At 30.8% G+C, this 26,180-nt stretch overlaps 15 protein-coding genes across 15 annotated transcripts, besides 11 other annotated features; 7 read left to right on the forward strand and 8 right to left on the reverse strand.

Annotated features, from left to right (window-relative positions):
- Positions 1 to 395: 395 nt before the first annotated feature.
- Positions 396 to 1,907, reverse strand: CMU_029470 (uncharacterized protein; the record flags this gene model as incomplete). The annotated part of the gene is made up of 1 exon (XM_002142185.1): positions 396 to 1,907. One exon carries the CDS (start codon positions 1,905 to 1,907, stop codon positions 396 to 398), a length of 1,512 nt encoding a protein of 503 aa, XP_002142221.1.
- A 233-nt stretch (positions 1,908 to 2,140) lies between these two features.
- On the forward strand, positions 2,141 to 3,060 carry CMU_029480 (uncharacterized protein; the record flags this gene model as incomplete). Its single annotated transcript, XM_002142186.1, has 2 exons — positions 2,141 to 2,176; positions 2,233 to 3,060. The coding sequence occupies 2 exons, from the start codon at positions 2,141 to 2,143 to the stop codon at positions 3,058 to 3,060; spliced, it is 864 nt and encodes a 287-aa protein (XP_002142222.1).
- Positions 3,061 to 3,153: 93 nt separating this feature from the next.
- On the reverse strand, positions 3,154 to 3,506 carry CMU_029490 (LSM domain-containing protein; the record flags this gene model as incomplete). Its single annotated transcript, XM_002142187.1, has 2 exons — positions 3,154 to 3,423; positions 3,498 to 3,506. The coding sequence occupies 2 exons, from the start codon at positions 3,504 to 3,506 to the stop codon at positions 3,154 to 3,156; spliced, it is 279 nt and encodes a 92-aa protein (XP_002142223.1).
- Positions 3,507 to 3,717: 211 nt separating this feature from the next.
- CMU_029500 (methionine aminopeptidase, type I family protein) lies at positions 3,718 to 4,950 on the forward strand (the record flags this gene model as incomplete). Its single annotated transcript, XM_002142188.1, has 1 exon — positions 3,718 to 4,950. The coding sequence occupies one exon, from the start codon at positions 3,718 to 3,720 to the stop codon at positions 4,948 to 4,950; it is 1,233 nt and encodes a 410-aa protein (XP_002142224.1).
- A 174-nt stretch (positions 4,951 to 5,124) lies between these two features.
- CMU_029510 (DNA-directed RNA polymerase II subunit RPB3, putative) lies at positions 5,125 to 6,171 on the forward strand (the record flags this gene model as incomplete). Its single annotated transcript, XM_002142189.1, has 1 exon — positions 5,125 to 6,171. One exon carries the CDS (start codon positions 5,125 to 5,127, stop codon positions 6,169 to 6,171), a length of 1,047 nt encoding a protein of 348 aa, XP_002142225.1.
- Positions 6,172 to 6,719: 548 nt separating this feature from the next.
- On the reverse strand, positions 6,720 to 8,876 carry CMU_029520 (uncharacterized protein; the record flags this gene model as incomplete). Its single annotated transcript, XM_002142190.1, has 1 exon — positions 6,720 to 8,876. One exon carries the CDS (start codon positions 8,874 to 8,876, stop codon positions 6,720 to 6,722), a length of 2,157 nt encoding a protein of 718 aa, XP_002142226.1.
- Positions 8,877 to 9,155: 279 nt separating this feature from the next.
- Positions 9,156 to 9,183: a sequence feature (AT_rich).
- Positions 9,184 to 9,943: 760 nt separating this feature from the next.
- On the reverse strand, positions 9,944 to 11,545 carry CMU_029530 (RNA recognition motif. family protein; the record flags this gene model as incomplete). The annotated part of the gene is made up of 1 exon (XM_002142191.1): positions 9,944 to 11,545. The coding sequence occupies one exon, from the start codon at positions 11,543 to 11,545 to the stop codon at positions 9,944 to 9,946; it is 1,602 nt and encodes a 533-aa protein (XP_002142227.1).
- Positions 11,546 to 11,806: 261 nt separating this feature from the next.
- Positions 11,807 to 14,335, forward strand: CMU_029540 (uncharacterized protein; the record flags this gene model as incomplete). The annotated part of the gene is made up of 1 exon (XM_002142192.1): positions 11,807 to 14,335. One exon carries the CDS (start codon positions 11,807 to 11,809, stop codon positions 14,333 to 14,335), a length of 2,529 nt encoding a protein of 842 aa, XP_002142228.1.
- Positions 14,336 to 14,587: 252 nt separating this feature from the next.
- On the forward strand, positions 14,588 to 16,360 carry CMU_029550 (ATPase, AAA family protein; the record flags this gene model as incomplete). Its single annotated transcript, XM_002142193.1, has 1 exon — positions 14,588 to 16,360. The coding sequence occupies one exon, from the start codon at positions 14,588 to 14,590 to the stop codon at positions 16,358 to 16,360; it is 1,773 nt and encodes a 590-aa protein (XP_002142229.1).
- A 68-nt stretch (positions 16,361 to 16,428) lies between these two features.
- Positions 16,429 to 17,619, reverse strand: CMU_029560 (GTP-binding protein, putative; the record flags this gene model as incomplete). Its single annotated transcript, XM_002142194.1, has 1 exon — positions 16,429 to 17,619. The coding sequence occupies one exon, from the start codon at positions 17,617 to 17,619 to the stop codon at positions 16,429 to 16,431; it is 1,191 nt and encodes a 396-aa protein (XP_002142230.1).
- Positions 16,453 to 16,473: a sequence feature (AT_rich).
- A 421-nt stretch (positions 17,620 to 18,040) lies between the features above and the next one.
- Positions 18,041 to 22,066, reverse strand: CMU_029570 (DNA-directed RNA polymerase, beta subunit family protein; the record flags this gene model as incomplete). Its single annotated transcript, XM_002142195.1, has 1 exon — positions 18,041 to 22,066. The coding sequence occupies one exon, from the start codon at positions 22,064 to 22,066 to the stop codon at positions 18,041 to 18,043; it is 4,026 nt and encodes a 1,341-aa protein (XP_002142231.1).
- A 107-nt stretch (positions 22,067 to 22,173) lies between these two features.
- Positions 22,174 to 22,216: a sequence feature (AT_rich).
- A 20-nt stretch (positions 22,217 to 22,236) lies between these two features.
- On the forward strand, positions 22,237 to 23,079 carry CMU_029580 (uncharacterized protein; the record flags this gene model as incomplete). Its single annotated transcript, XM_002142196.1, has 1 exon — positions 22,237 to 23,079. The coding sequence occupies one exon, from the start codon at positions 22,237 to 22,239 to the stop codon at positions 23,077 to 23,079; it is 843 nt and encodes a 280-aa protein (XP_002142232.1).
- Positions 23,080 to 23,089: 10 nt separating this feature from the next.
- Positions 23,090 to 23,197: a sequence feature (AT_rich).
- An 84-nt stretch (positions 23,198 to 23,281) lies between these two features.
- Positions 23,282 to 23,307: a sequence feature (AT_rich).
- Positions 23,308 to 23,362: 55 nt separating this feature from the next.
- Positions 23,363 to 23,417: a sequence feature (AT_rich).
- Positions 23,418 to 23,657: 240 nt separating this feature from the next.
- Positions 23,658 to 23,733: a sequence feature (AT_rich).
- A 34-nt stretch (positions 23,734 to 23,767) lies between these two features.
- Positions 23,768 to 23,826: a sequence feature (AT_rich).
- A 405-nt stretch (positions 23,827 to 24,231) lies between these two features.
- Positions 24,232 to 25,092, reverse strand: CMU_029590 (uncharacterized protein; the record flags this gene model as incomplete). The annotated part of the gene is made up of 4 exons (XM_002142197.1): positions 24,232 to 24,272; positions 24,338 to 24,708; positions 24,798 to 24,956; positions 25,055 to 25,092. The coding sequence occupies 4 exons, from the start codon at positions 25,090 to 25,092 to the stop codon at positions 24,232 to 24,234; spliced, it is 609 nt and encodes a 202-aa protein (XP_002142233.1).
- Positions 24,274 to 24,301: a sequence feature (AT_rich).
- Positions 24,963 to 25,013: a sequence feature (AT_rich).
- A 122-nt stretch (positions 25,093 to 25,214) lies between the features above and the next one.
- On the forward strand, positions 25,215 to 25,624 carry CMU_029600 (ubiquitin-fold modifier 1 precursor, putative; the record flags this gene model as incomplete). The annotated part of the gene is made up of 3 exons (XM_002142198.1): positions 25,215 to 25,297; positions 25,357 to 25,414; positions 25,478 to 25,624. The coding sequence occupies 3 exons, from the start codon at positions 25,215 to 25,217 to the stop codon at positions 25,622 to 25,624; spliced, it is 288 nt and encodes a 95-aa protein (XP_002142234.1).
- Positions 25,420 to 25,462: a sequence feature (AT_rich).
- Positions 25,625 to 25,682: 58 nt separating the features above from the next.
- CMU_029610 (MED7 protein, putative) lies at positions 25,683 to 26,177 on the reverse strand (the record flags this gene model as incomplete). Its single annotated transcript, XM_002142199.1, has 1 exon — positions 25,683 to 26,177. The coding sequence occupies one exon, from the start codon at positions 26,175 to 26,177 to the stop codon at positions 25,683 to 25,685; it is 495 nt and encodes a 164-aa protein (XP_002142235.1).
- Positions 26,178 to 26,180: the final 3 nt, after the last annotated feature.

Raw genomic sequence — 26,180 nt, forward strand, 5'->3', positions numbered from 1 at the left:
GCTTTTCCATTTAATATAAAGTAAATGTGTTTACAGGTATCTTTACGTTAAGAACTTTTTTTTTATTTTTCCCTTTTTGAAGTCCATATTACAACAGGGTATTCATATCATTTAAACTGTTCAAACTCCTCATATTGAAAACTTAAAATAGCAAATATCTACTTATTATACTATAATTCTATCCATCAGTAAAATTTTAGTTAAAATCTATAAGTTAAATGTAGGACACCCCACGTAATTTCTTTTTAAGTCAGGAAGTTCACATGTAAATACCGGTATGCAAAAATTCGGTGTTTTGTAGGCAGACATTAACTTAAAATTATTTAAAAATATCCTAAATATAACTACTCAAATAATATAACAACTATATAAAGTTAGCAAAGTTGCAATAATAACTATATTTGTTCCCTAGGATAAATAGCAAATATATTTTTTCTCTTGTCAATTAAACTCTTCAAAATGGTTAAGTATTGTTGTTTAGTCTCAAGGGAATCAACTTCATGAATAACAGCATCCCACAAACTATATGCTTGATTTTCAATGTCATTAAGGTGCTGATAAGCTTGAGATAATCTAAAGTATCCTTTACTCCAGTCTGGTTTAACTTTGATACAACTCTTTGCATCTAATAAAGCTTTGTTATATTCTTTAACTTGGATATACGCCCAACAACGATTTGAGAGTAAACTGGACTTAAGATCTATTCCTTCTTTTGATAATAACTCGACTTTTCTTTTAAGTAAGTTTAGAGCATCTGTATAAGCTTGAATAGCAGAATTATAGTCACACAATGAAAATGCCAAATTACCCTCACTTTTTATTTTTTTAGCTTCTTCTTCATCATATACAATATCTGAATCTAAGTTGTCTTCATCTATATTGCTTTCCAATATATTATGTTCTTCTAGATTCTCGTCATCTGACTTATTTGAAGCCACTTTATCAGAGATCATCTCTTGGCTAGTATTTAACAAACATTGTGTGGCTGAAGTTACATTTTCATTGTTAGATACAAAATTTTCCAAGTATTCAAGAATTTCATATGAACAATTTTGTTCTTGAGCATATATATATATATCTTTCCCATTTACTGACACAGAAAATATATCAAATTGTTGTTCTTTTGAATAATGAACTAATAATTTAATTAAATCAAAGTTATTTGCTTCTACAGCACAGTATAAAGCTGTATATCCCTCAGAATCAATAGCCAGCTTGACTAATGCACCTGAATTAATAAGAGTTTCAACCATATCAATATTTCCTAAACTACTAGCGAGTATTAAGCATGGAGGTATACTTCGGCCAACTGGGTATATATTTGGATTTGCTCCTAGTAACAGAAGGAATTTTGCTATCTTTAAATTATTCCTCATACATGCCCATTGGAGTGGTGTACCAAATTCAGGACTACATTGATTTATTAAATCAACACATGAATACTGCTGTATATTATAACTCGATAAAAGTATACCAAGAACTTCATAATTTGAGGTTTCACAAGCATAATGAAGAACATTGCAATTTTTATTATTTAAAAGTGAGACATCAGCTCCATTTTCTAATAAAATATTAATACATTCAATATCTTCAGCCCTTACTGAAAGGAAAAGTGGACTTTCTTCACTTCCATCAAGCGAATTAACCAACTTCGGTGCTAATTTTAATAGAGCTCTAAGAGTATCACTTCTACTTGCAGAACACACAAAATGACAAACATTCCTTCCATTTCCATCTCTATATTCTAATAAGTGATATTCAAGGGATAATTTATCACATGGATCTTTAATTATTGAATGTATGCAATTAATAGCTTCAGTGGTTGATTCTTTGGAAACTGTCTCAAATAGTCTGGCAATATTGTTGTAAGCTTCACCTAAATTGGATTTACTTTCTACCTTACACATTTAAAGTATAATATTAACAGATTCTAGTACCAGCTATACACAGTAAACAAATAATAAATATCAAATAATTACCTCTTTTATCTAGGAATTTAGTGGTCAGCTTGGTTAGTACAATAAAATAGGTTATAAATTATTAGCGCCATGTTATACGGGTCAAAAAGTAACTTAGAAGTTAGCTGTAAGTATTCTCCACTAGTTTACAATAATTTTTAATATAAAGTATTGACATATAAATGGTTAGACCTGAGATACAGGCACCTCCTGATGTGGTAAGTTATGTTTCTGAATTAACATGTGTATAATCTTTAACTATTTATATCTTCAGTTTTATAATGATAGAGAAGCTAAAAAATATGCTAGTTGCAGTAGAATTCTTGAAATACAAACTAGAATGTCTGAAAGGGCAATTGAATTACTATTATTACCTCAAAAACCTTGTATGATTTTAGATATAGGATGTGGTACTGGAATCAGTGGTTCAGTATTGGAAGAGTATGGACATTATTGGATTGGTATTGACATTAGTAGAAATATGCTTAATATGCTAGATATATATGAACCTGACTCTGAATCCTCTGGAGATGCCCTATTAGCTGATATGGGTGAGGATATTAGATTTAGACCGGGGGTATTTGATGGAGCAATAAGTATATCAGCTATTCAATGGCTTTGTAATGCAGACTCCAAAGAACACGAACCCTACCAGAGATTACTTATCTTTTTTCAATGGCTTTTTATATCACTAAATAGAGGTTCAAGAGCTATCTTTCAATTTTATCCTGATTCATCATCACAAGTAGAGATGATAACTTCTGCTGCTCTAAAGTGTGGTTTTGGAGGTGGGCTACTAGTTGATTTTCCCAACTCAACAAAGGCAAAAAAGTACTTCTTGTGTTTATGGGCTGGATTTAATCCAAACATTCAAGATTTAAAACCAAACTTAACTAATGAGGATGAAAAACAGTACAATACTATTAGACATGAACCTAGGTCAAGAGGAATTTTAAAGAATAAAGGTCGTAGAGGGAAAGATAATGTAAGGGTGAAATCAAAAGAATGGATACTTGAGAAGAAAAAAGTACAAAGATTAAAAGGTCATAATGTAAGGCCAGATTCAAAATATACAGGAAGGAAGCGAGCAAATGGATTTTAATTCATTTTATAATAGCCTATAGATCATTAGACTATACATTGTTATAGCTAGTACTTTTTCTATTACTAGATATTAATTTCAGATTATATCTGATTAATCTGCCATCTTTACTTCATTATTCTCTACTTTTAGAGGATCTTTCTCTCTTATATATAAGATGTTGTTGCAGCGTATAAATACTGTTCCTAGAGCCCCTTTCACAGTACCATCAATCCACTCCTCACAATCTCTTAGTAGAAAGTTCATATAGTCATCATAAGATTCTAAGGTACCCTTATATTCTATATTCCCCCATTTGAGTCTAACAATAACTGTCTTTTCAATTAGGCCTGTAAGAAAGGGTTTAGGATTAACAGCCACTAACTAAAGGATAAGTAGTAAATAAAAAAAGTAATTCAAAAGATCTTATGATAAAATTATCTGATAATTGAACTTACCCCAGACATATCTAGTAACTTTAAACTTTTTAGTTTATTGTATTTAGTAATAGAAAGAAAATACCGCACACTTTTTTGATGCTTCTACAAGGCGGTCTAATTGGAGTTTAGACTTAAATAGTAATGATTTGTTGTCAACTGTAGTAGTTTAAGAAAATCTGATAAGTACTCTACTAAAGAGGCTAATTAACTATATATTCATATTTATAAAGCTAAAAATATGACAAATGGACAGAAGTCCCATGTTTGTGAAGGTTGTAATAGAAATCTACTAACTTCTTTAGCATGCCCGCAATGTATTAAATTAGACTTAAAACCATCATATTTTTGTTCTCAAGCTTGTTTTAGGCAGAATTGGCCCATACATAAATTAAAGCATGCTATAAAACCTGTAGATACTGATAAAGTTGTCACCAATAGAGAAGTAGTTAATACTAATATTGGGGTAGATGACAACTTACTCAATCAATCAATAAATCCAAAAGATCCAAGAACTTGGATTTACTGTCCTCATATTAAGAAATTTGCAAATTATGTAGGATTTACTGGAGATCTGCGTCCATATCCATTGAGTCCACTTAGAAAAGTACCTAATTATATTGTGAAGCCTGATTATGCAGATGATATTCAAGGTCGTCCCTTCAGCGAGATAAAGAAGAAAAGAGATGTTAAAATTGACATAGTAACACCAGAGCAGATTAATGCACTAAGAAAATGCTGTTTAATTGGTAGAGAAGCTTTAGATCTTGCAGCAACTATGATAAAACCTGGAGTTACTACTGACAGTATTGATGAAGCTATTCATAACTTTATTATATCTAAAGGTGGATATCCATCACCACTTAACTATTGGAACTTTCCTAAATCATGCTGTACATCTGTTAATGAGGTTATATGCCATGGTATTCCCGATTATCGCCCTTTAGAGGAAGGTGATATTGTAAATGTTGATATTACGGTATACTATGAAGGTGTCCATGGAGATTTGAATGAAACTTTCCCAGTTGGTAAGATTGATGAAAGTTCAATTAATTTACTGAGAACAGCATACAAATGTCTTGATGAAGCAATTAAAATATGTAAACCAGGAACATTGTACAGGGATATAGGGAGAGTGATAAATAGGATAACTGATAAAAACAATATGTCAGTAGTACGTACCTATTGTGGACATGGAATTGGTACACTGTTTCATTGTAATCCTAATGTACCACATTACAAGAACAATAAAGCAATTGGTGTGATGAAAGCAGGCCATGTATTTACCATAGAACCAATGATTAATCTAGGGCGTTGTGAAGATATTACTTGGCCAGATAACTGGACTGCTGTCACTATAGATGGCAAAAGATCAGCTCAATTTGAGCATACACTACTAATTACTGATACAGGTGTTGAAGTTCTTACAAAAAGATTACTTAGCTCACCCAAATTAGCTTTCCTTAATTTCTAGATCTGTTGTCTGTGTTCACGTATATTTGCCGCCTAGAGGTATCGTAAGGGTGTCATTTTTAATTAAGTATACAACTAGGAAAGAGAACCTTTGTTGACTATCCTAAGTTGGTTATTATTATTATAAATATCTGTATATTAAGTTCATATTGAAAGATTTTTCTGAATACTTAAGATGATAGGGAAGGGAGTTCGTACTCCTCATATAGAGATTACTGAGTTCTCACCTTCAGTAATAAAATTCATATTATCAAATACGGATGTTAGTATGGCCAATGCTCTGCGAAGGATTATGTTAGCTGAAATCCCAACTCTTGCAATAGACTTAGTTACAATTATAGATAATACTTCAGTTTTGCATGATGAATTTATAGTGCATCGACTAGGTCTACTTCCAATAGACAGTAGACAGATTAGGGATTTCAACTTTAAAGATCGCTGTGGATGTCAAGAAAGATGTAATAAATGTAGTGTTGACTATACACTGGATTTGAAGTGCGAAGGACCTACAGTGAGGAATGTAACACATTTAGATATATACTCTACACTTCCAGTACCAAATATTCCACTACCAGTACCTAGAAAAGAAGATGTTACAGATCCAAACAATGAAGGTATTTTGATAGCTAAATTAGGTCCAGGACAAAGTTTAACAGCTCGAATGACTGCAACCAAAGGTATTGGTAAATTCCATGCGAAGTGGATTCCTGTTGCAACTGCAACTTTTACAAATGAGGCTGATATTCGTATTAATCAATCATCTATGACCAATGTTTCTTTAAAGCACCGTCGAGAAATTGTTAACTCTTGTCCTAAGAATGTATTTGGATTATCTGCATCTAAAAGTGAATTTGGAATGTTTGATAAGCCTGTAGAAAAATCTACAAATATCCCAGATATTGAAGTTCTAAACTCTTCAGATTGTATATTTTGTAATGAATGTGTAAATACTTGTAGAAACTTAGGCTATATAAATCCACCATTAATTCGTGTCGATACAAAACCTGATAAATTCCACTTTGTAGTTGAATCAACTGGAGCTATGCCAGCAGAGCAAATAATTGAAATGGCTCTTGAAATATTACAAGAAAAGTTACAAAATCTAGGCCGAAGTGTTGCAAGAGCTGAAACAGCCCAAAGTGGAGCTGATACTAATGGTAATGGCATGATTAATATAACAGCGGATGACCGAGCAATGGATTTAGTATTAGATTTATCTTGAGCTAAAATACTTAGAGATATAATCTCTCTTCATAGAAGAAATATCAATTTACAAATATTTATAAGCATTTATTTTCGTTATATTGTAATATAATACAATGAAATAATAATTAGTCGTATTCAGTACTAGGTATTAAATAATTTAAGTTTCTAATTGACCTATGAATCCTATAAATATTCAAACTTAGCTTACTTTTATATCTAGTAATTTGAGCTTATTTCTTGTAATCATACTGAATTTCTGGTATTAAGGATTTATATACTTCAGTTGATAACTTTATTCTCAAGTTATATTGCTTAAAGTCTTATTGTGTAATTTTATAGAAATTGTTTGGTAAGTAATTTATTATCAATGAATTTCGATATTTCAAAAAGATCAAGAGTATTTAAGCATTTATAATTAGTGTCCTAATTCTCATAAATCCTATTTTAGTATTGATTAGTAACTTTTTTATGTTCAGGTTCAAGCCAATACTTTTTTTTAGATATTCATCTGTTAACTAAGAAAAACTTTTATTTAATATTTTAATCTATAAGTAATCCTCAAGTTTATTTTTTTGGGATGTGACGAATCCAATCAAATAAAAGACCTCCAATTGACTGTAGTTTGTTATTATTAATAAACTGGATAAATCTATCTCTCAGATTTGCAAGTGATTCAGCGTCAATCCAATTGTCACAAGTTTGAATTAAGCTCAGTATATCGGTAAAATGTTTTGCTATAAGTTCGTCACATAAGAGTTCAGAAAGAATGTTGTGGATACACCAAGTGTCACTAGGACGACCTACCCCTTTGAACCATGCAGAGATTAGTGGAAATGGTGAAATTCCAGTTACTATTGGATCTATAAAGCATGTATTAGTACCATTTTCATCATTTATAGAAGCAGAATAAAGCCTCTTAGGAGAATTTTTCACTTCTCTCAGTAAAGCATTCCTCATTTCTGGAGAGAAATCCTGATGATTCCTTAAATTAGTACCATAAGAAAGTATATCAATAGATCCTGAATGAGATGAAGAAATAGTTGTAGAAGAGCACGAAGCTGAAGAGTGTTGAGGATTCTTATATTGAAAATTGGAGAGATTTTTACAATCCACAACTTCACTTCTACTTTCCAAAAATAGACGATCTTTTTGTTTTGATATTTGAATCCATAGATTTGTGAGATATGTACCAAGCCATTCTGCAACATCTTGCTGTAATGAGAAGGCAAAACTTGTTACAAATTGAATGTCATTTGCCAGACTCCGTTTGTATAGAAGATACAAACTAAGTGTTCTTAAAGGAAAAAAACGAATTTTTACATCTACTTGCAGATCATTAACCGATATATGATCTATACTAGAATGGTAAAATAAAGAGGATTGCAATACTCTTAAAGTTTCACTGGAATTTGATCCATCCAAATGCTCTTGATTAAGCAACACTTTAAGCTGATCGCGGTTCTTATTTATATATTCATCAATTCTACATGTAACTAATAATCCAGTCTTATTTGGACCCCCAGACATCACTGGACAAAAGGCCTTAATTCCATCAGATGACAGATCAAAAGTAGCTTCTCCTAAAAATACATTTTGATAATAAAATTTAGCTCTAGCAGCAAAACAACAAAATAATCCTGTGCAACGAATCTTTGGATATGCAAAAATACCTAAAGATGTTATACTAACTAGAGGAGCATCTGGACTAGGTGGAGCTGTTTCCATTGTGAAGTTTACAGTAGTAGTAGAGCCTTCACTATCTTGATCAGCATATAATTCAACATCTATTGGGTATGAGTTAGTTTCTCCACTAATTGTATGTGGAGAATCTTGAGCGAATTGATGAATAACTTTTCTTTCATTTATGTGCCATAATGTGGGTTGCCATATATTTGCTAAAGAATCAAAGATATTATTTTCACCAGTTACTCCCATAATGAAATCTTCAATTCTAGCTTCTGAAGGAGACCACTGTGTCCCTATATATTCACATATTGTATTTGCAATCTTAATACTATACAATTCACTATGATGTTGAAATAATTCTCGCAAGATATATCCTCCTTCCTTAGTTAAAATAACATCTTCCATCAGCTTATATTGAGCTAATTCAAACAGTATCTTGTAACCATTCTGAATTCTTGGACAAAGCCTTAAGAGTTCCAAACGCAACTGTTTACTATTGCTAGATGTCTCACAATTAAACCAATCACTACAGCTTAACTTTCTAGCTAGTAAGGACCAAAATTGGTCTACATCATACTCTTCTTGAATAGTATCATCTTCTAAGTATTGCAAGTCCGTCTTATCAATTCCAATCATTGGTAAATATCCCAAGTAATCCAATGATTGTAAGACATGTATCAAATTATCAGAGTTTAAATGGCGATACAAATTGTGGATTTCACTTTGAAATATAACTCTGGCTGTTGAAACTGTAATGTATGATAAATGGAGACTATTATTGATTGTATTTTCACTACAAAACACATCAGAACCATTATAAAGTCTTCTATTTAAAGACCTAAAATATTTAAATTGGTTTCCTGCTGCAAAAGACACATAGTAAACTTCATTAGTATTGAGTAAATCGCTCAAAACAAAAATAGTCCATCCTGTTTCACTTAAGTATGATCTCTTTCTAGGTATAATATTAGAGTCTACTTTAGTAACTCTCTTCTTCATATTTTCTTCCACATTAAAGGGGTTTTCTAACTCCATTTGTTATATTTTGCAGTTATCTTTCTCACAGCTTTAAAAATATGCAGATATTTGAAGAGTGTCCCTCCTACTTACAATAAGACTTAAGGGCATTAAAATAAACTATTTGCTCATGCTCTAAGTGTCCCAGTTTCTTAAGTAAAGATAAAATAAACTCTTCCACACTCAAGTGTGCACTATTATCTGTCTGTTTCCTCAATTTTTAGTGTATGTATTTTCCCCACTGGCTTGCCCTATCCGATACTGTCAGTACCGGTTTTTTTGTATGAGACGAGACGGAATTTTATAAAGTATAATATTTTATTTAGAAAAAACCTGTTTTATAACTTAATTAAATATTACAACAGAACAAAGTAGTATATATCTTTGAGATCTCATTATACTTCACCGATTATCTTTATGATCCAGCTGTATCTATGGAATAATAAACTCTATACTTTTCTGTAATTTACCGTAATACCAAACTGCATGAATTTAAATTTTACAACCATTTCCTATATTTGAATAAACTCTGATCATTATATAAAGTAAGTTTAATACTCACTGATATTCAAATATCCTAACTTCTTAAATAACAAAGTAAATATATTATAATACATTGGCCATACAACATAAATATCAGCATGAAAAGTTAAAACCATGCATAACATGCTAAAGTGAAAATATACCAAGTACAAAGTATAGTTCCTGAAATAACATGTATGAATGACTTTTCTTGTATTCATGCTTCAGGAAAAAGTACTTAAAAGTAAACTAGTTAAGAATTTAATTAAAGATATCATACTAAGTTTAGCATATTAATTTAATCTTCCAATAATATAATGTAATTGTGAATATGATATAGCTTGATACATTAACAGAGGATTTTACCTTATTCATAAAGTATAAAGTATATATTCTATGTCCTACTTTTTAGGATATATATTGCATTATATAAGATATCCTCCATTTATTTCCTTTATAAAAGAATACTTTTAATTTACAATATAAAAGAACTAAGTTATATTTCACCTATAAAAGAAATTAAGTAACAGTTCTGATACTGTTAACAGGGATCATATACACATTTAATCATCATAAAATGATGAGTAGAATCTTTCAGTATTATATAACCGACAATAAACTTGATTTCCACCAAACCACCGATTATTAAGAGCCGGCACAGCTATTTGAGCCATAGTGTTAGTTTCAAAAACTACAAATATCCTTACTCTATCACTTGGTTTAGAAACATGATCTGAAATGTGTATACGAACATCATAAACCTTCCCATATTTACTACATTCAATCTTCACTTCCTCTTTTAATTCATCGTCAACTTCTTCAGGTCCAATCATATTTGTTAATAAAATCACATTTGAGTTTGATGTTGAGTTCGGAATAATTGGGTAAGAATTTGCAGGATAAGGTACTGGGATATTGGGTGGTTGATATAAGTTGGGTGGTAATGGAGTGACATTTGGCATAGATAGTACTGGGGGTATTGCCATAGTAGGTGGTATTGCTAATGTGGGTGGGATTTGTTGAGACATTACATTTTGTAATGTTGGAGAAACAATTGGGATCTGATTTGATGATATAGAATTTGAAGGTTTCAATGCTGTAGCAACATTAACCTTTAACTGTTTACCTCCAACTTCAAAGCCATTCATTGTTTCAATAGCTAATTTGGCTTGATCTGGTGTTCCGAATTCAATAAAACCATATCCACGATGAGTTCCAGGTTTCTCTACAGAGGGTATTAATTGACAACTCAGAATTACTCCAAAAGCCTTAAAGATATGTCTAAGATCATCAGGAGTAAAAGAATAAGGTACAGAACCTATATATATACGGTTTTGAGGGGGATTTTGAGGAATTTGATGTGGTGGAATATTTGCATTTGTATTTTCAGGAGGTAATACTGGCATTCCCACCATACCAGTATGGTTGCCCATTGAATTATTATTGTTTTGATTATTTGATACAATAGCATTCGTTGGTCTACCAACCTTTATTGGTCTGCCCTTTAATACAAATCTATTCATTGTTGCTAAGGCCATCTCAGCAGATTCTTGAGTTGTATATTCAATAAAACAAAATCCCTTTGAACGATTTCCCTCACGGGGCATGTCAATATTAACAATAGTTCCAAAAGAACCAAATACTTGTCTCAAATCTGCTTCGCTTAACGAATAATCTAGTGAACCAACATATATACGAGCTCCTTGAGTTACTTGTCTAGGTGCAATATTACTTGACCCCATCATCTGGCCTACATTTGCTTGTTTCATATTGGGCATTAGTTGGCTTACATCAGGATTAAATGGAGCATCCCAACCAGAAGACCCTCGTCTCCTCTTTTTTCTACTGGAGTCATCTGATCTAAGTGGAGATATAGATCTACCTGTATTTGACTCCTCCTTGTCATTATTGTCAGTGCTGGGGCTTCTTGATCTCCTTCGAGGGATATGATAAATCTCCTTAGGAGATTCAATCTTCTCACCTTTTGAGATATCTACACGCCCATTATCTACTCCACTATTTTCTGTCTCCTCTTCATTCGCCGAATTGCTATCTTCTTTTTTCTTGGGTGATTCATCTGAGTTATTACTAGTTGAGCTATTATAGACATTCAATTGTTCAGATCCATTAATTGAATTTTTTTCCGTAACATCATCATCTAACATTTATGCAAGAATAATCCAGCAGTTTCTTCAGTAAGAAAAAAGCCTCGAATATTTTAAAGCGTACAAATTTAACTTTTATTTTCCAAGATGCAGTAGACGAAAAAAAAAATAATAAATGGCGGTCAATTTGTCACTAGATTTAACTAACAGACAAGGTGGCGCCAATTTTAAACCCCACTATACAAGGTTAAATAGGTGGTGGTGGTGGTGTACTGCAACTGGAGGGACCCTTTCATCTTCAAGAGTAAGAGAGGTGTCCTAATGAGCACATTGGAACGTCTTAAAAGTAACTTGAAGACATATTTGGAATATGGTGGGGATTCGGTGACATCAGAATATTTAGAAGGTGCTTTGGAAATTATTAAAAGCGAATTAAAAGAAATTCAATCTAATATTTTATCCAGTATCGAGATTAGGAATGTTAACTATGTGAAATCAGCACAACAACTTGATAATATACATAATCAAATATGTGGTACAACTAGGACCTTGAAGGATATAAAATTGAGATTAGAGAATTTGATGGAGTCTACAGACTCCGCACAAGAAGTAGATGAGAAAGCTAAAATATGCAAGATAAAGAGTGAAATAGATACTCTGGATTCAGCTTGTTCAGTTTTTGAAGTAATGAGTTGGCTACAATCAATATTTGCGGAATTTGACATATATCTTGCTCAAAATGAATTTGATATGGCTGCAGACACTCTTTGCAATGCGTATAATAAACTTAAGGATATATCACTTGATGAAAATAATATTGTAGGGGAAAATAATACACATTTTACAGATATAGCTTCTTTTGACAATGTATTTGAAGATATTATGATGGAGTACTTGTTTCGACGTGGGAAATTAGTTAGTACTGTGGAAAAACTTTTTAAGAAGATATTTGTGGTAAAAGATAACGAAATTACAGTAAGAATTACATTTCCAAGTAATTGTTTAAATCAAAATATAACTTTAGATAGCTGTCAAGATTCAGAAGATTCATTTTACTACAAAGAGGGTGAAATGTTTTGTGTGAAACTTCAAGATATATGGTATGCCTTATCTTCTGTTGGAATATTAGATGAGCATATTGATCACATCTGTAGATTATGTATAAATAAGATTTTGGATCCTCTTATTGAGAAATGTATTAAGATTTCGAATGATTCCGAATGTAAATACTGTCTTATTCCAGAGATAACTAGAGAAGTATCAGAGAATAAGTGGAGCTATAAAGTATCATCACAGGAAAAAGGTGAAACCAAACTTTCATCTAGTTTAACAGTATATGATTATGTGATACCAGTTATATCATCAATATTAAGCTTTTTAGTAGAATACTGTCTAGCTGGTAATATTCATATTCTCTCTTCTTTTGGAAAGTCTCTCTGGAGCTGGCTTAGTCGTCGTCTATTATATGGTTTAGTAACCCCAAATTCTAGAGATGGACAACTTTTGAGAGATTTAGAAATTCATGCACGTTCTCTTCAGTTAATTCCTCTTAATGAAAATACTATTACATCTTATGTAGGTCAATTAGAGACTACAAGGTACGAGGAAAAGAAAATTGAAGCTCTATCACTAGCTAGAGAGTGGATTATGAAGGACGATATATCAATAGTTTTAGTAGATGATTCTACAGAAATTGGATCACTTACAAATCTATTGAAACAATGTGGAGTTCAAAGTGGTAAACCTATAGATAAATCTAATGACTTACTAAGTAAGATGTCAATAGTTGGAAGTGGACTATGTATGGATAATGCTGTAACTTCAATCCAAGAAACAAATGAGAGTTTTTTGTCACTTCCATCTTGTGGAATTACTACTTCTACATATTTATTCGTTCAAAAGTTACATCAAATACTTGATGAAGCTATTCAGAATAATCAAAAGCATTGTACAGGTGCTGCAAAGCAAGGATATTATTTGGTCCGTGAATTAGTTATGCTTTTTATTATGCTAAGACCTGCATTCCATAGCTCAAAGCTTCTGAGTGATCCTCTATTTGCAGCAACATTTTATACAGACTGCTCGTATATTATTCATCATCTAGTGCTTTTCCCTTTTACTTATGGAAATAAACTACCTACTCCACTTGGTCAAATAGGATCATTTGTTGATATGATCTTAACTTTAAGAAAATTACAAGAGACTGCATTTTCAAATTTAATTGAGGCTGAAGTAAAGTGTATAGAAATATCCCTTATTGATAAAGGACTCTCTGTTGAAAATATTCGGCAAATGTCATATGACGATGTATATATTGAGGCTGAAACAAGCTCCATTTCTGCTATTCAACGTCTTAAACAATTAGCTTCTACTTTTTCTAGTACATTAGCAATGAATATTTATTTAAAGTGCTTTGGATATCTTGTAGATAAAACAATCCAAGTTATCCTTAAACAAATCTTACAGGTGGCAGTCTCTGCACGAGCTGAGTCAATGACACCCGATGATGCATCTGCTTTGGCATTATTATTGAATAATATTGCAAACCAAATTCAACGGTTATTTACATTTCATATTCCTAAAGCTCAGGATTTAGTCTCACCAAGTATGAATAATGTGGCGAGGCTCACTTATTCAAATGCTCCTAGTTTAGAATCTTTTGTTAGCTACTGGGATCCCTTTACAGCCATTAGAAATACTCTGGATGCAGATATTGCAAGTGTAGTGCAACACAAAGACAAATTAAAGAAGTATTTTCAACCTGTAGAAATAAGGGGAGTCCTTACACTTAATCCCTTTTTATCATGTGATGTTGATGAAATATATTATCTTATCATGTCCAGTGATTAACTTGTTCTAATAATAAAAGATATAGTGAGATATAAATAATATTGACAATTTATGAAATTTAAATATTGAGACTTTATACTGGCACGATTCATATTAGAATATTATATAGTTAGATCAAAATTACTTTATAAATTTTGTTCTATATTACAAAAACTTTATTATCAAGTCATGCGGTGATGCACTGTCTTCTGTCTCTTTGCAACTACTTCCAATATACTAATAAAAAGATATCACTAAGAAGTAAAAAACTTAATGGCTGAGCCAAAAGCTTTACTAAACTCTTATACACTAAAGTTATTGCGTGGATTTCTTAAATGTACTTTTGAAATTTCTTCTTTATCTATTTTTGATTGTAATTCGATTTGTATATATAAAGAAACTGAGGATTTATTATCAAATATTATCAAACCGCTGATACTAGATGTAATTAAAGATGAAATCGACAAATTATATATCTCCAATAGCCCATTGAAATGTAGAATTGAAGAATTGTCCTTGATTTCTTTAACTAAGAAATGTCTCATGGTTCCTAGTGGGCTGATATTAACTTTAGAAGAGAGATTGCAGGATGAAATCCACACTTTAATTGAAGAAAGTGAAGCTTTTGACATTATATTTATTGTTTTTGAAGTATATGACGGAATTCATTTTAAACTATCAGCAAGATCGAGGGGTAATAACTACAAGAATCCAGATGATCAACTGAATAAAGGTACTTTTAAAGGTCCATCTGATAACACGGAAGAAGCTATTGAAAGAATTCTAGTGAGATTTATAGAAAGGTGGAATATTCAGTATAGCAGGCCAAAAGTTTATTTAATATTGATTTTCCCTTTCTCTAAGCCACCAGACTTTATATTTAGTGGTCTCCTAGATATTGTTATTCCAATGACTTGGGATACTAGTATTTCTAATGTGAGGCTATTTATTCAAGAAATACTTGATACTGAAATTGAAGGTGAAGCACTAAATGCTATTACTAGCGTACTTGGGATGAACTGTAATTTGTCAAACGTTTATGAAATAACACAACAACTTGTAACATACGTTAAAAGAAAAAAAATTGGTCAGCCAATATTAAAAGGTTTAATTTGTTCTGAAATATTTCAAACTCAAAACAAGGTAAAAATAACATTTGAAGATATCAAAGAATATATTGAACACTTGAATAGATCAAGACTTACTAAGAAAGCCAGCTCATCTTTAGATATGTTAATTTCGAGTAAAATATCAATAGATAAAGATTTTATAGGATTATGTGAACTTCGACAATATATGAAACAAGTAATTTATTTAATGGTCGACCAATTCTCAACTGAAAATTCTAAGATAACCTATCCAATTACTTGGTTACTTTGGGGTCCTCCTGGATGTGGTAAAAGTACCCTTGTTAGAAGCCTCACCTCTATCCATCCAAAGGTTAATTTAATACTTGGTAAGATGACTGAACTTATTAACTCTTTGCATGGAATAACGACAAGAAATTTACGTAGTTTGTTTGAAAAGGCATACCTAACGAGACCTTGTATACTAGTATTTGATGACATTGAGGATATTCTTGGGGATTCCTCTGTCATAGAATTTAGGAGCGATGATAATATTAGGGCTAAGATCCATCAAGAACTTACTTCTACCCTTATATATATACTGGATTCAGTATTGAAAATAGAAGAGATACAATTAGAAAGTAAGAGTTTATCTATAGATAACAATCAGAATAAAGAAATAATTCCAAAATTGAATGGATTGATGATTATTTTCACAACAAAATTGAATCCCAAACAATTACCTAGATGGCTAATAGATAGGATTAAAAGGCAAAGTTTGATGTTATACCCAAGTGTTGAAGAGTTATCACAAATGTTAACAAATTCAAAGGAATTTGAAGTTATCTATGCACATGAAGAGATCATTGAAGAGGTTACTAACTGCACAATTAAAGGGCCTAATAATACATCACCGATAAGTGTCTCGGACTTTGAATACTTTACACAGCAAATTTTAACAAATAAATATCTAACTTAAAATTCACTATAGCTAGGATTTTGTAATAAATAGACAAAATTATATTACTAATGCTTATATACTTATATTCATTTCTTAGATGTGTTTGTTACATTAAATTTAAAAAATATAATGTCTCCATCCTCAACTATGTAATCTTTTCCTTTCTGCATATATTTCCCAGCTGCCTTTATGGCTGCTTCTGAACCAAGTTCAATTAAGTCATTATATTTGTACACCTCGGCACAAATAAAACCTCTCTCAAAATCTGAATGAATAATTCCTGCAGCCTGAGGAGCCTTTGTACCATTCCTAATTGTCCAACACTTCACCTCATCCTCACCAGCAGTAAAGTAGTGTAGAAGATTTAAAGCTGAGTAACCAGTATTAATAATTTTATCTATCATACTTTTAGATGCTCCCACATCTTTGATATATTGAGTTTTCTCTTTATCAGTTGTGAACTCGACAAGTTTTGACTCAAATTCAGCACTATATGGAATGATGCAACCATCAATATTATTTTTAACCCATTCAGCTATTTTAGGTAAAAATTTATTCCTTTGTCGGATATAGTCCTTTTCTGATAAATTTACAAGATATACAACAGGCTTAGCAGTAAGGAATTGGTGTTCATTCAGTACTTCAATTTCATTAGATTTCCAGTCACTCTTATTGCTGATCCAGTTTCCTGCTTCTAGATATGTTAACACGTTCTTTAGTATCTGCAGAGAGTTACACTGTTCCTTCTTAGTCCTATCTGTACCATCCTTAGTAATTCTAACTAATTCAACAATAAGTTTTTCAACTCTTTCTAAATCTTTCATTCTTAATTCATTACTAATAGTTTCAATATCTTTAACTGGATTAACTTCTCCTTCTGTGTGGACAATTTCATCGCCCTCAAATGCTCGAACAACATGATAGATCCCATCTACTGCTTGTATATTAGATAGAAATGCATTTCCTAATCCTTCACCTTTGTGAGCTCCTGGTACCAGACCTGCAATATCAAATATTGTCAATGTTGCTGGAACTTCGCTCTTAGGCTTGAAATATCTGCATAAAGTACGAAAACGTTCATCAGGTACATTCATCCGTGCTTCATGAGGTTCAATTGTACAGAAAGGGAAATTCTCTGCTGGTACAGCTTGCTTGCATAGGAGATTGAAAGTTGTAGATTTGCCTACATTAGGAAGTCCTACTAAACCCATTTTTAGATTACCTTTAGGACGTCCCAACAAGATCTTGACCTCTTGAGTCTGTTTTTTGGGTGGCATTATATAAAAAAGTTTATTTATTTGAGTTAATATCAACTACTAATATAACTTTTACTACTTGGAATCTTAAAAGCCTCTTGTTATTTTCAACTAGTACTACAGTGGAGACAATTGGCGCCATAAATCAATATCTTGTCTAAATTAGTGCAATAAAGGGTGAAGTTTTATACTTATAATTTCAGATATAAACTGAATTTTATCTGTTAATATTTGTCTCCAAAGAAGTGAGACAACATTCAGGTAGTAAGATACACCCTTATATATTCCTTAAGTTTGGGAAGACACTAAAGTTATGAAACTAGATTATACATTAATTTATTTCTAATATGATCTACTTCTATTCAAATAATAAAATTAATTTTGGATTAGTAAGTATTAATATAGAAAATTTATAGCTATTATATTATGAAAAGTAGGAAATTTAACTACTTTTATCTTTTATACTTCTTATTGAAATTGGGACATCTTCTTGTTCTAACTCAAGGCGAATAACAATATTCATTGTAGCTAGCTCATTACATAAATACCTAAACACATAAGGTAAAGTAATTAATCTACAGGGAGTTTTGCAAACTTTACAAATAGCAACATGAGGTAGTGTAGTGGCCAATCTGTTTTGGAAATTTGTTGTTTTTCTAGGTAATATAGCAGAAAAAATTAATCCACAATATGGGCAGACATAAGCTTTATGTTCATCCGAGCATTTTAGGAGTCTATCTGCAATAATAGAACTCACTCCATAAGATATTAGTGAGTCTCTTTCCATCTCACCAAATCGAATACCACCATGACGTTTGCGTCCTTTAACTGGTTGTCTAGTTAATGCATCAATAGGACCTGTAGAACGGACTTGGGCCTTATCAGCAACCATGTGACGTAATCTCTGATAATATATAACTCCCATAAATATATGACAAGGCATTTCAGTCCCAGTCATTCCATTGAATAAAGGTTCACAACCAAAGTACTGAAATCCAGTTTTCAATAAGGCTTTTCCAAAGTAATCTACAGTAGATTGTTTAGATAAATCAATTCCCATTTCTTTATCCTCTAGTATAGTTTGTTTGTCCGTTATATTTCGATGGAAGGGAGTGGCATCTAAAGCAGATGCACCATGTAAACATGCAGCTTTTCCAGCCATACATTCAATCAACATTCCAACCGTCATACGAGACGGAAACCCATGTGGATTAAAAAGAATATCAGGAACTATTCCAGATTCACCAAAAGGCATATTTTCATGAGGCCATAACATTGATAAGATACCTTTTTGTCCATGCCTAGAAGCAAATTTGTCCCCAACCATTGGATTTCTTACAATTCTAAGCTTTAAAGATATCTTTTCGCCATATCCAGAACTATATTCAGATCCTCCAGGTCCTCCAGATCCCCCTAAAGTAGAATCTGAATGTGATTCAGTAGACAAACCACTTCCAACTCTATTTATCTTCTCAACATAAGCTTCCTCATCATCATGGTAAGTTTGAACTATAGCATTAGAGATGACCCCTCCAGATCCCAATTTTTCAACTCTACACATTGGAGATCCTTTAACTAATTTTTGGCCAATCATAGGTAATCCATCAGCCCCTAATTCCTTAATAACTAACTTCCCATCTGGTCCAATATTATGAAATCTATAAGATTCAGCATCACTCTTCTTTATGACAGAATTAGGAGCTGCAAACAAGATTTTTGTTTTGTAGACACAAGCATGAAAAATTCCTCTTTCATAAGATGCTTTATTCAAAACCATAGCATCTTCCATATCGTAGCCTGAATGTGATATAACAGCTACAATAGCATTTGTACCTGTTGGATATTCTGAAAATCCATAAGAAGCATATCCTTTAGTTATAACTAAAGGGTTTTGAGGGGTAATTATTCTATACATCCTGTTATCAGTTCTATACGGGTAACTATAACATGGAGTACCCATAGTTTGTTTTAACATTTGACATTGATACATATTTCTTGGACTTTGATTATGATGAGCATAGGGGATTAAACTCGCTGTAATTGATAAAATAGTGCTTGGATGAAGTTCTTGGTGAGTATACATTACTGGATTACACCCAAGAGTATAATCCTTTTTAATCATTTCTTCAATCTGATTTTTATCCATATTATCTGTGGTCTCTATATCAGATGTGATATTGTCATTTCTGTATAATCCAAAAAGCTTCATTTGTAGATTGTATAGTTTAATGGATTTTTGAGTCTCTTCTTCGGTTACGCCTATATCCATCCAGGGTTGAGCAAGAGGTCCAATCCAATCAATTTTATTAGATTTTAAATGTAAAACTGGCCTTACTAACCTTCCAGGAGCTGTAAACATGAATATTCCACTAAATACTCCACAATCAGGTGGTATACAGGCTATTTCAGTATGTACTGGTAATATAGAAGGAGTTTTACTCCACTTCAAATTCCTCAACTTCTCCTGCCAGAATGTAAATTTTAATTTTGGAATATGAAACATAACCCTCCCATCCAACATAACAGGTACTGATTTCGACAAATCAGGAACATATATATCATCTAAATTTAGACTCCCCCATTGAATTGATAAAGTTCCTAATCCATCATCACAAGGTATATTCTGCCCAACTAAATAATCTCTCAAATTTTTAAGTGTACTCTGAATCTCAAATTGTGTCACTGGAATGGTATCTTGTGATAAATGTAATAATAAACCACAAGGTTCACCATCAGGAGTATGTACTGGACATAAGAATCCCCAGGTCTCTCCCATTAATTTCCTTACATCTGTTGTCTTCATAGTTGTAAAAAACTGACCTCTATGAACAGCTCTGAAGTGAGATAAGAATCTATTAAAATTGAGTCTATCTGCAACAACAGTCCATCCAGAGAGTTGTTGAAGATCTAATTGAGTTGTCTTAATATTTCCAGTTGCCATAAAGTATTGTATACGTTTAGGTATCATAGAAATATTGCGAATCAAACTAGTCTTGAAAAAACTATCATCCCTTAAAAGATCCAAAGCAGCAGAAGAATATGGTAATGGTAACTCATCACTTGCTTCTTTTTCACTTTTTGAAGAATTCCTATTCCTTATTTCAGTAATATAAATCATCCTAATCTTTTGAAGAAAACTGAAAATTGCATCCTTAAGAACAGAAGCATATAAATTACCAGAAGATAGAATTTCTTGATATGCAAATGAATCTATAGACTCTTCACGAATTTGTCCATATTGAAGCTTTAGTAGTTTTATAAACATTAATATTAAACACTCAAGCTTTGCATTCCACTCTGGTAAATGAACTAATATGTGATTATCAATTATAAATCTTCCTGCATCCTGGTATAAGCTCCCAGGAGGTAAATAAAATACTACACCTTCCCAAACTAACTTTCCTAAATTATGAAGATGCCTGTTCTCAATAATTTCAATATCACCAAATGCACCATCATAAGATGGTGGTATTACACTATTTTCTACACCACTTGAATTATCAAGTCCCCATTCTATAGTCAACATATTTATGACACCATAAAGAGGGTCATATTCATCCCGAGTATTGCAGCAATACTGTAAAATCTTGTTTCTCAACGTTTTTGCATCATAAATAGAACCAACAGCAAGTAAAACATTCCAAAATGGCAATAACCATTCTTGTCTATTTAATAATATACGATATACACACTGATTATCAGTTGTACCATACAAATAATTTGCAGTAGATGTCCCATCATTTCTTAATGAACGTAATAATATAGCATATTCTGTTCCAAAAATATCCCTACTTGTAAATCTGGATCTTTTTAATCCAACTGGATAATTACACCTTTGTTGAATAACATATCTAATAACTCTCTCATTTCCATTAATTATAAAGTAACCACCAACTTCATTGGGATCTTCTCCATTTGCAACCAATTCATTAGGACTCAAACTATAAAGGTGGCATGCTAAGCTCCGAACCATAATTGGTATAGAACCTGCAAATAAATTATGCCTGACTGAACTTTTTGAAGACGAATTATAGCATTCAAATTCAATCCATAAGGGTGCACTATAACTCAGGTGACCATTTCTAGCACTGCATGGGTACATCTTCGTATTAGAAGACTCTGTAGATCCAAAAATTGGTTTACCAACTTTTATACAAGTTACTTTAATTCTTAAATATTCTCTAGGGATATATCCAACATTTAACTCGCAGTCATCTATAACATAATCGGAATCTATATAAATAGATGGCAAATTTATTACAATATTACTTAATCCTGTCAATAAGAAACAATTAAAAGACTCTATATGAGGCCATACAGCTTCTAATAATCTCTCTCGATACTCAAAATCCATAAATAACCAACCAAATTTTGACTCCTTAATTTGCCATACAAAATGGCAGATACCGACTGTCGTCCTATAACACTTCTTAGGCGCTGACTTATATTTGTCAGCTGCAATAAACATACCCAGAAATGAAAAGTTCTTGAATTACTAAGGGGTATTGGAATATTCAAAATAGTGAAATACCACCTAGTTTTTTACCAATAATTTTTATTGTTGGGTAATTCAGGAATTTATATACTTTAATTCATATTTTTTAAAATCAAATATTTACTGATGCAGAAATTCGAAATATGGTCTTTAGAGATAACTCAAAGTTTAAACCTTTTCTTTGGTCAACATATAATGGATTTTGTAACATATCTTTGGGATATTTCCTAACAATTTGGTCTACTTTATCTTTTAATTTTATAATTATCTTTCAACTATTAGTATTATACCAAGGTAAAACAATTACTTCCTTATTTTATACTAAATATCCCATGCTATTTAGTATATATAATCTTATTACTTGCTTATATTCTATAACCATAATAGGAATGCTTCTTATTAGATCAAGAAAACTTGCGATATTTTGTTTATTATTAATAAAAATACACTTAATATGTGTTATTGTAGCAATTGGAATCTTAATTAATTTACTTAATAATGATGACTCCTATCTTAATTATTGTATTTTTAATATATCAGATAATTTTTTACTTAAGACTAATGAATATACTTTGTGGTATCCGAACATTGGAGATATTGATATTTGGATTCAAAAATGTGGTTTAATTTATGTAGAAAATATAAAATATTGCCCTAAAGTCATTGAAGATGTTTCTTTACATAACAATAAACTCTCTAAATTCATTGAATTATGTATAGATAAATTTACTTTAAATAAGGAAATTATTCAATTGTCAATTACTGTTACATTACACTTGAATTTCATGTTATTTAATATTGCCTTAGGTTATTGTTTGTTAAAAATTGTATATTCATTATATTGCATATACTCTGTTGGAGGAAGTGGTTGGGAACTTCAATCTGCGGAACAATTATTGAAATACAATGAAAGTTATTCATCTGATGATAATCCAATTATTCCATATAGATATACACTAAATGGAAAAAGTTTTTTAAGATTTTGATAAATATACGAATAAATTATCATTTTAATTAGTAATATTTTCAAAATTTGAATTTATGTTTCAAAGTATTTATAATATTTATTATATATCTCTCATTTATCATTTAAAATATTAATTAGTGTCCTTTTTTCATTTATCCAATTATTACTAAAAATCTTAATTCTATAAATATTGACTAGATTACTCCTGATTTAGTCATAAGTTAATAAATTTATATTAATATTTAAAGAACTTAATGAACCAAATATTTAATCTGAAACTTTAATTGAATCTTTATCCTAAGATTATTTAATTTAATATCAATATTTTATTTTTTTATAAATAAGATTATATAATTAGTTTCAAATCTGTATTTAGAAATTTTAGGCTGAAATTACTTATTTATAGTTTATTGCAATTATTAATTCTGAAGATCTCCCAATCATTTGAAACTTGTATCTATTAATCAGGAACTCATTTATTATACAAATAATTTGTATAACTCTTCTATAGTTTATTTCTTTATTATTTAGTTTATTTGGTTATATATCTTGTAATATTTAAATCCTTAGAAGTTATATGAATTTAAGACATTTATCATTATATATAATAATTATATAATATCAGAACATATATTTAATAAATAAAAGATTACAAATATACTTAAATAAAATAGGAATAAAACTTGATATACAAAACTTGATACATCAAAAATAATATATACTTAAAATAAATAGATGTAATTTTTTCAAATAATTGTAATTATTACTTCTTTATTTCCAAAATAAAGATAAGATAAATATCAAATAGTTACTTTAAAATATATAGTTTAGGAATTTTATTATTTATGCAAAATACTCTCAAAGGTCATTTTAAGTTTTATGTTTTAGTTTTAATTGACAGGATTCCAAATAATATTACGAGGACTATAACTGTATATATATGTGATCTTCAAGATTATCCCAATTAATTAATGAAAAATGAACCACTTGAGTTTTTGTACTATAATATTTTATTTAAGGTGTAATAAATTTACTATAAGTGTAAAGACTGTATTTACAAAGTACTTAAAGATAATATCTATGGTTTTAATACTTCTAGACTATAGTATATACAAAATGTATAGCTTCCCAAAATGAAATTTGATTTTTAAATTTCGTTTTCTATTTTTAATTACGTTGAAATATTAGATAAGAATTTAGAGCGATAATCACCTAATATAAAAAAATAAGAAATTATATTAGCGTTAACATGACGTGTAATTACAGCATTTACTTACCGCCAATTATATTTCCTGTTAATTCTTCCATTGTTTCTGCATCTAATCCTTCTTGTAGTTTAGGTAATATAAATGCAACAAATAGAGAAATAATAGAAATAATTGCCAGAGGATTTTTCAGTAAACCCATTATAGTAGTGAATATATTTTCCTGTTCCTCATTATTGTATACTGAATACGTTGGAGTTACAATAATAGGATGGAGTATCTTTTCTTCAGCTATTCTACTTTCTATATTATATAAACTAGCCGATACTTTAAATATACTTCCTTCTTGTAATTGTATCTCATTTACTAAAATTTCATATATTGGGTATCTATTTTCTGAACTTGTAATTTTTAGAATATACTTCCCTGGAGGTATATTGTCACTAAAAGAAGTTATTAGGGAGAAGTATTTAAGATAATTGAAAGAATTTATTTACTTATATAATAAGTATTAAAAAAAGAGTGAACTTACAATACAAAGTGTCCTTTAGAATTAGGCTGTACAGAATCAAAGTATCCACTAATAAAGACACGGGTAGTCAAGAATGTCTCTGAAGAAGCCTGAATAAGTCCAATAATTCTAGCTCCTGTAAGCTTTGAAGCATTTGTAACACTTTTATATAGTATTAGGCTAAAGAATATTATTGAAATATATAAATATGAATGATATATTGAATATTAATTATATGAATAGGTCGAAGAATGATGTTTACTCTGAGTAATACTTACCATATAATATATGTGATAAATTTAAAAGAAATAAGCATTTTAATTGTATTAAAGATATTTGTGTAATAAATATACTTAAGATTACACAATGTAGTAATTTTCAACCCGCAGGAGTAGAAGGTTCGCGTTATAGTAATAGTTTGCGTATACATTTAGAATAATGTCTTTGCTTACTAATAGCTCAAATACAAAAGTAACATTTAAGATTACATTGGCATCTGATAGAAAAAACCCATATAAGATGTAAGTTACAATGTTGAAGATAAAATTGATTAAACTTATGTATGATCTGTAAACAATAGTTTGTCTGTACCTGAGGATACACCATTCACAGCAGTAGTAAAATTTGCAGCAGAACAAGTAAGTAATTAATTATATTTTGAATTTTTTAAATTACTTAAATAAATTGGTATGTGTGTGTAGTTTAAGGTATCTGCAACTACAAGTGCAATAATAACAATGGAGGGAGTAGGAGTAAATCCTAATAATACAGCTAGTCAAGTATTTCTTAAACATGGGGGCGATTTACAACTTATTCCACGTGACCGTGTAGGATTTAATAGATATTAAATATAAGGAATTACTTAATATTCAATATATATAGTATTTTGTATTTAAAGAATTTCAGTTAAATAATATCACTAGATATAGTATTTTCATTACATTTTGTTAAAAGTTGTCTCATTTGTTCTATAAGCTCTTTTTTTTCTTGAATTTGTAATTCTAATTGTTTCATAATAAGATAATATGCTTGTATTAACCTTAACTTCTCCAATATATGGTTCATATTTGAATGTATCTTAACTATGTGTTTAATTGCCGATACCTCTATACTTCCTTGACCACTTTTTTTGAACAAATTAAGGATATTCTCTTGAAATAAGCTATTTAAACAACGCAGTTCTTGAATTAAATCTGAATTTTCTTGGTTATATAGACTTGTATCGCTATCTAATGGGGGGATATTTATTTCTGAGGATAGTATTGACCCAAAACACATAAATGGACCAATTATACATGGTGGAGATTCCAATGCTGTCTCTTCTGAGTTATATAATTTATAGTATGGAGGAGGAGGAGGGAATGCCGAGACAACTTCTTGACATTTATTTGTTTCAGACATGTT

Source organism: Cryptosporidium muris, genomic scaffold (genome assembly GCF_000006515.1).
Source record: "Cryptosporidium muris RN66 scf_1106632353989 genomic scaffold, whole genome shotgun sequence".
NCBI lineage: Eukaryota > Apicomplexa > Conoidasida > Eucoccidiorida > Cryptosporidiidae > Cryptosporidium > Cryptosporidium muris.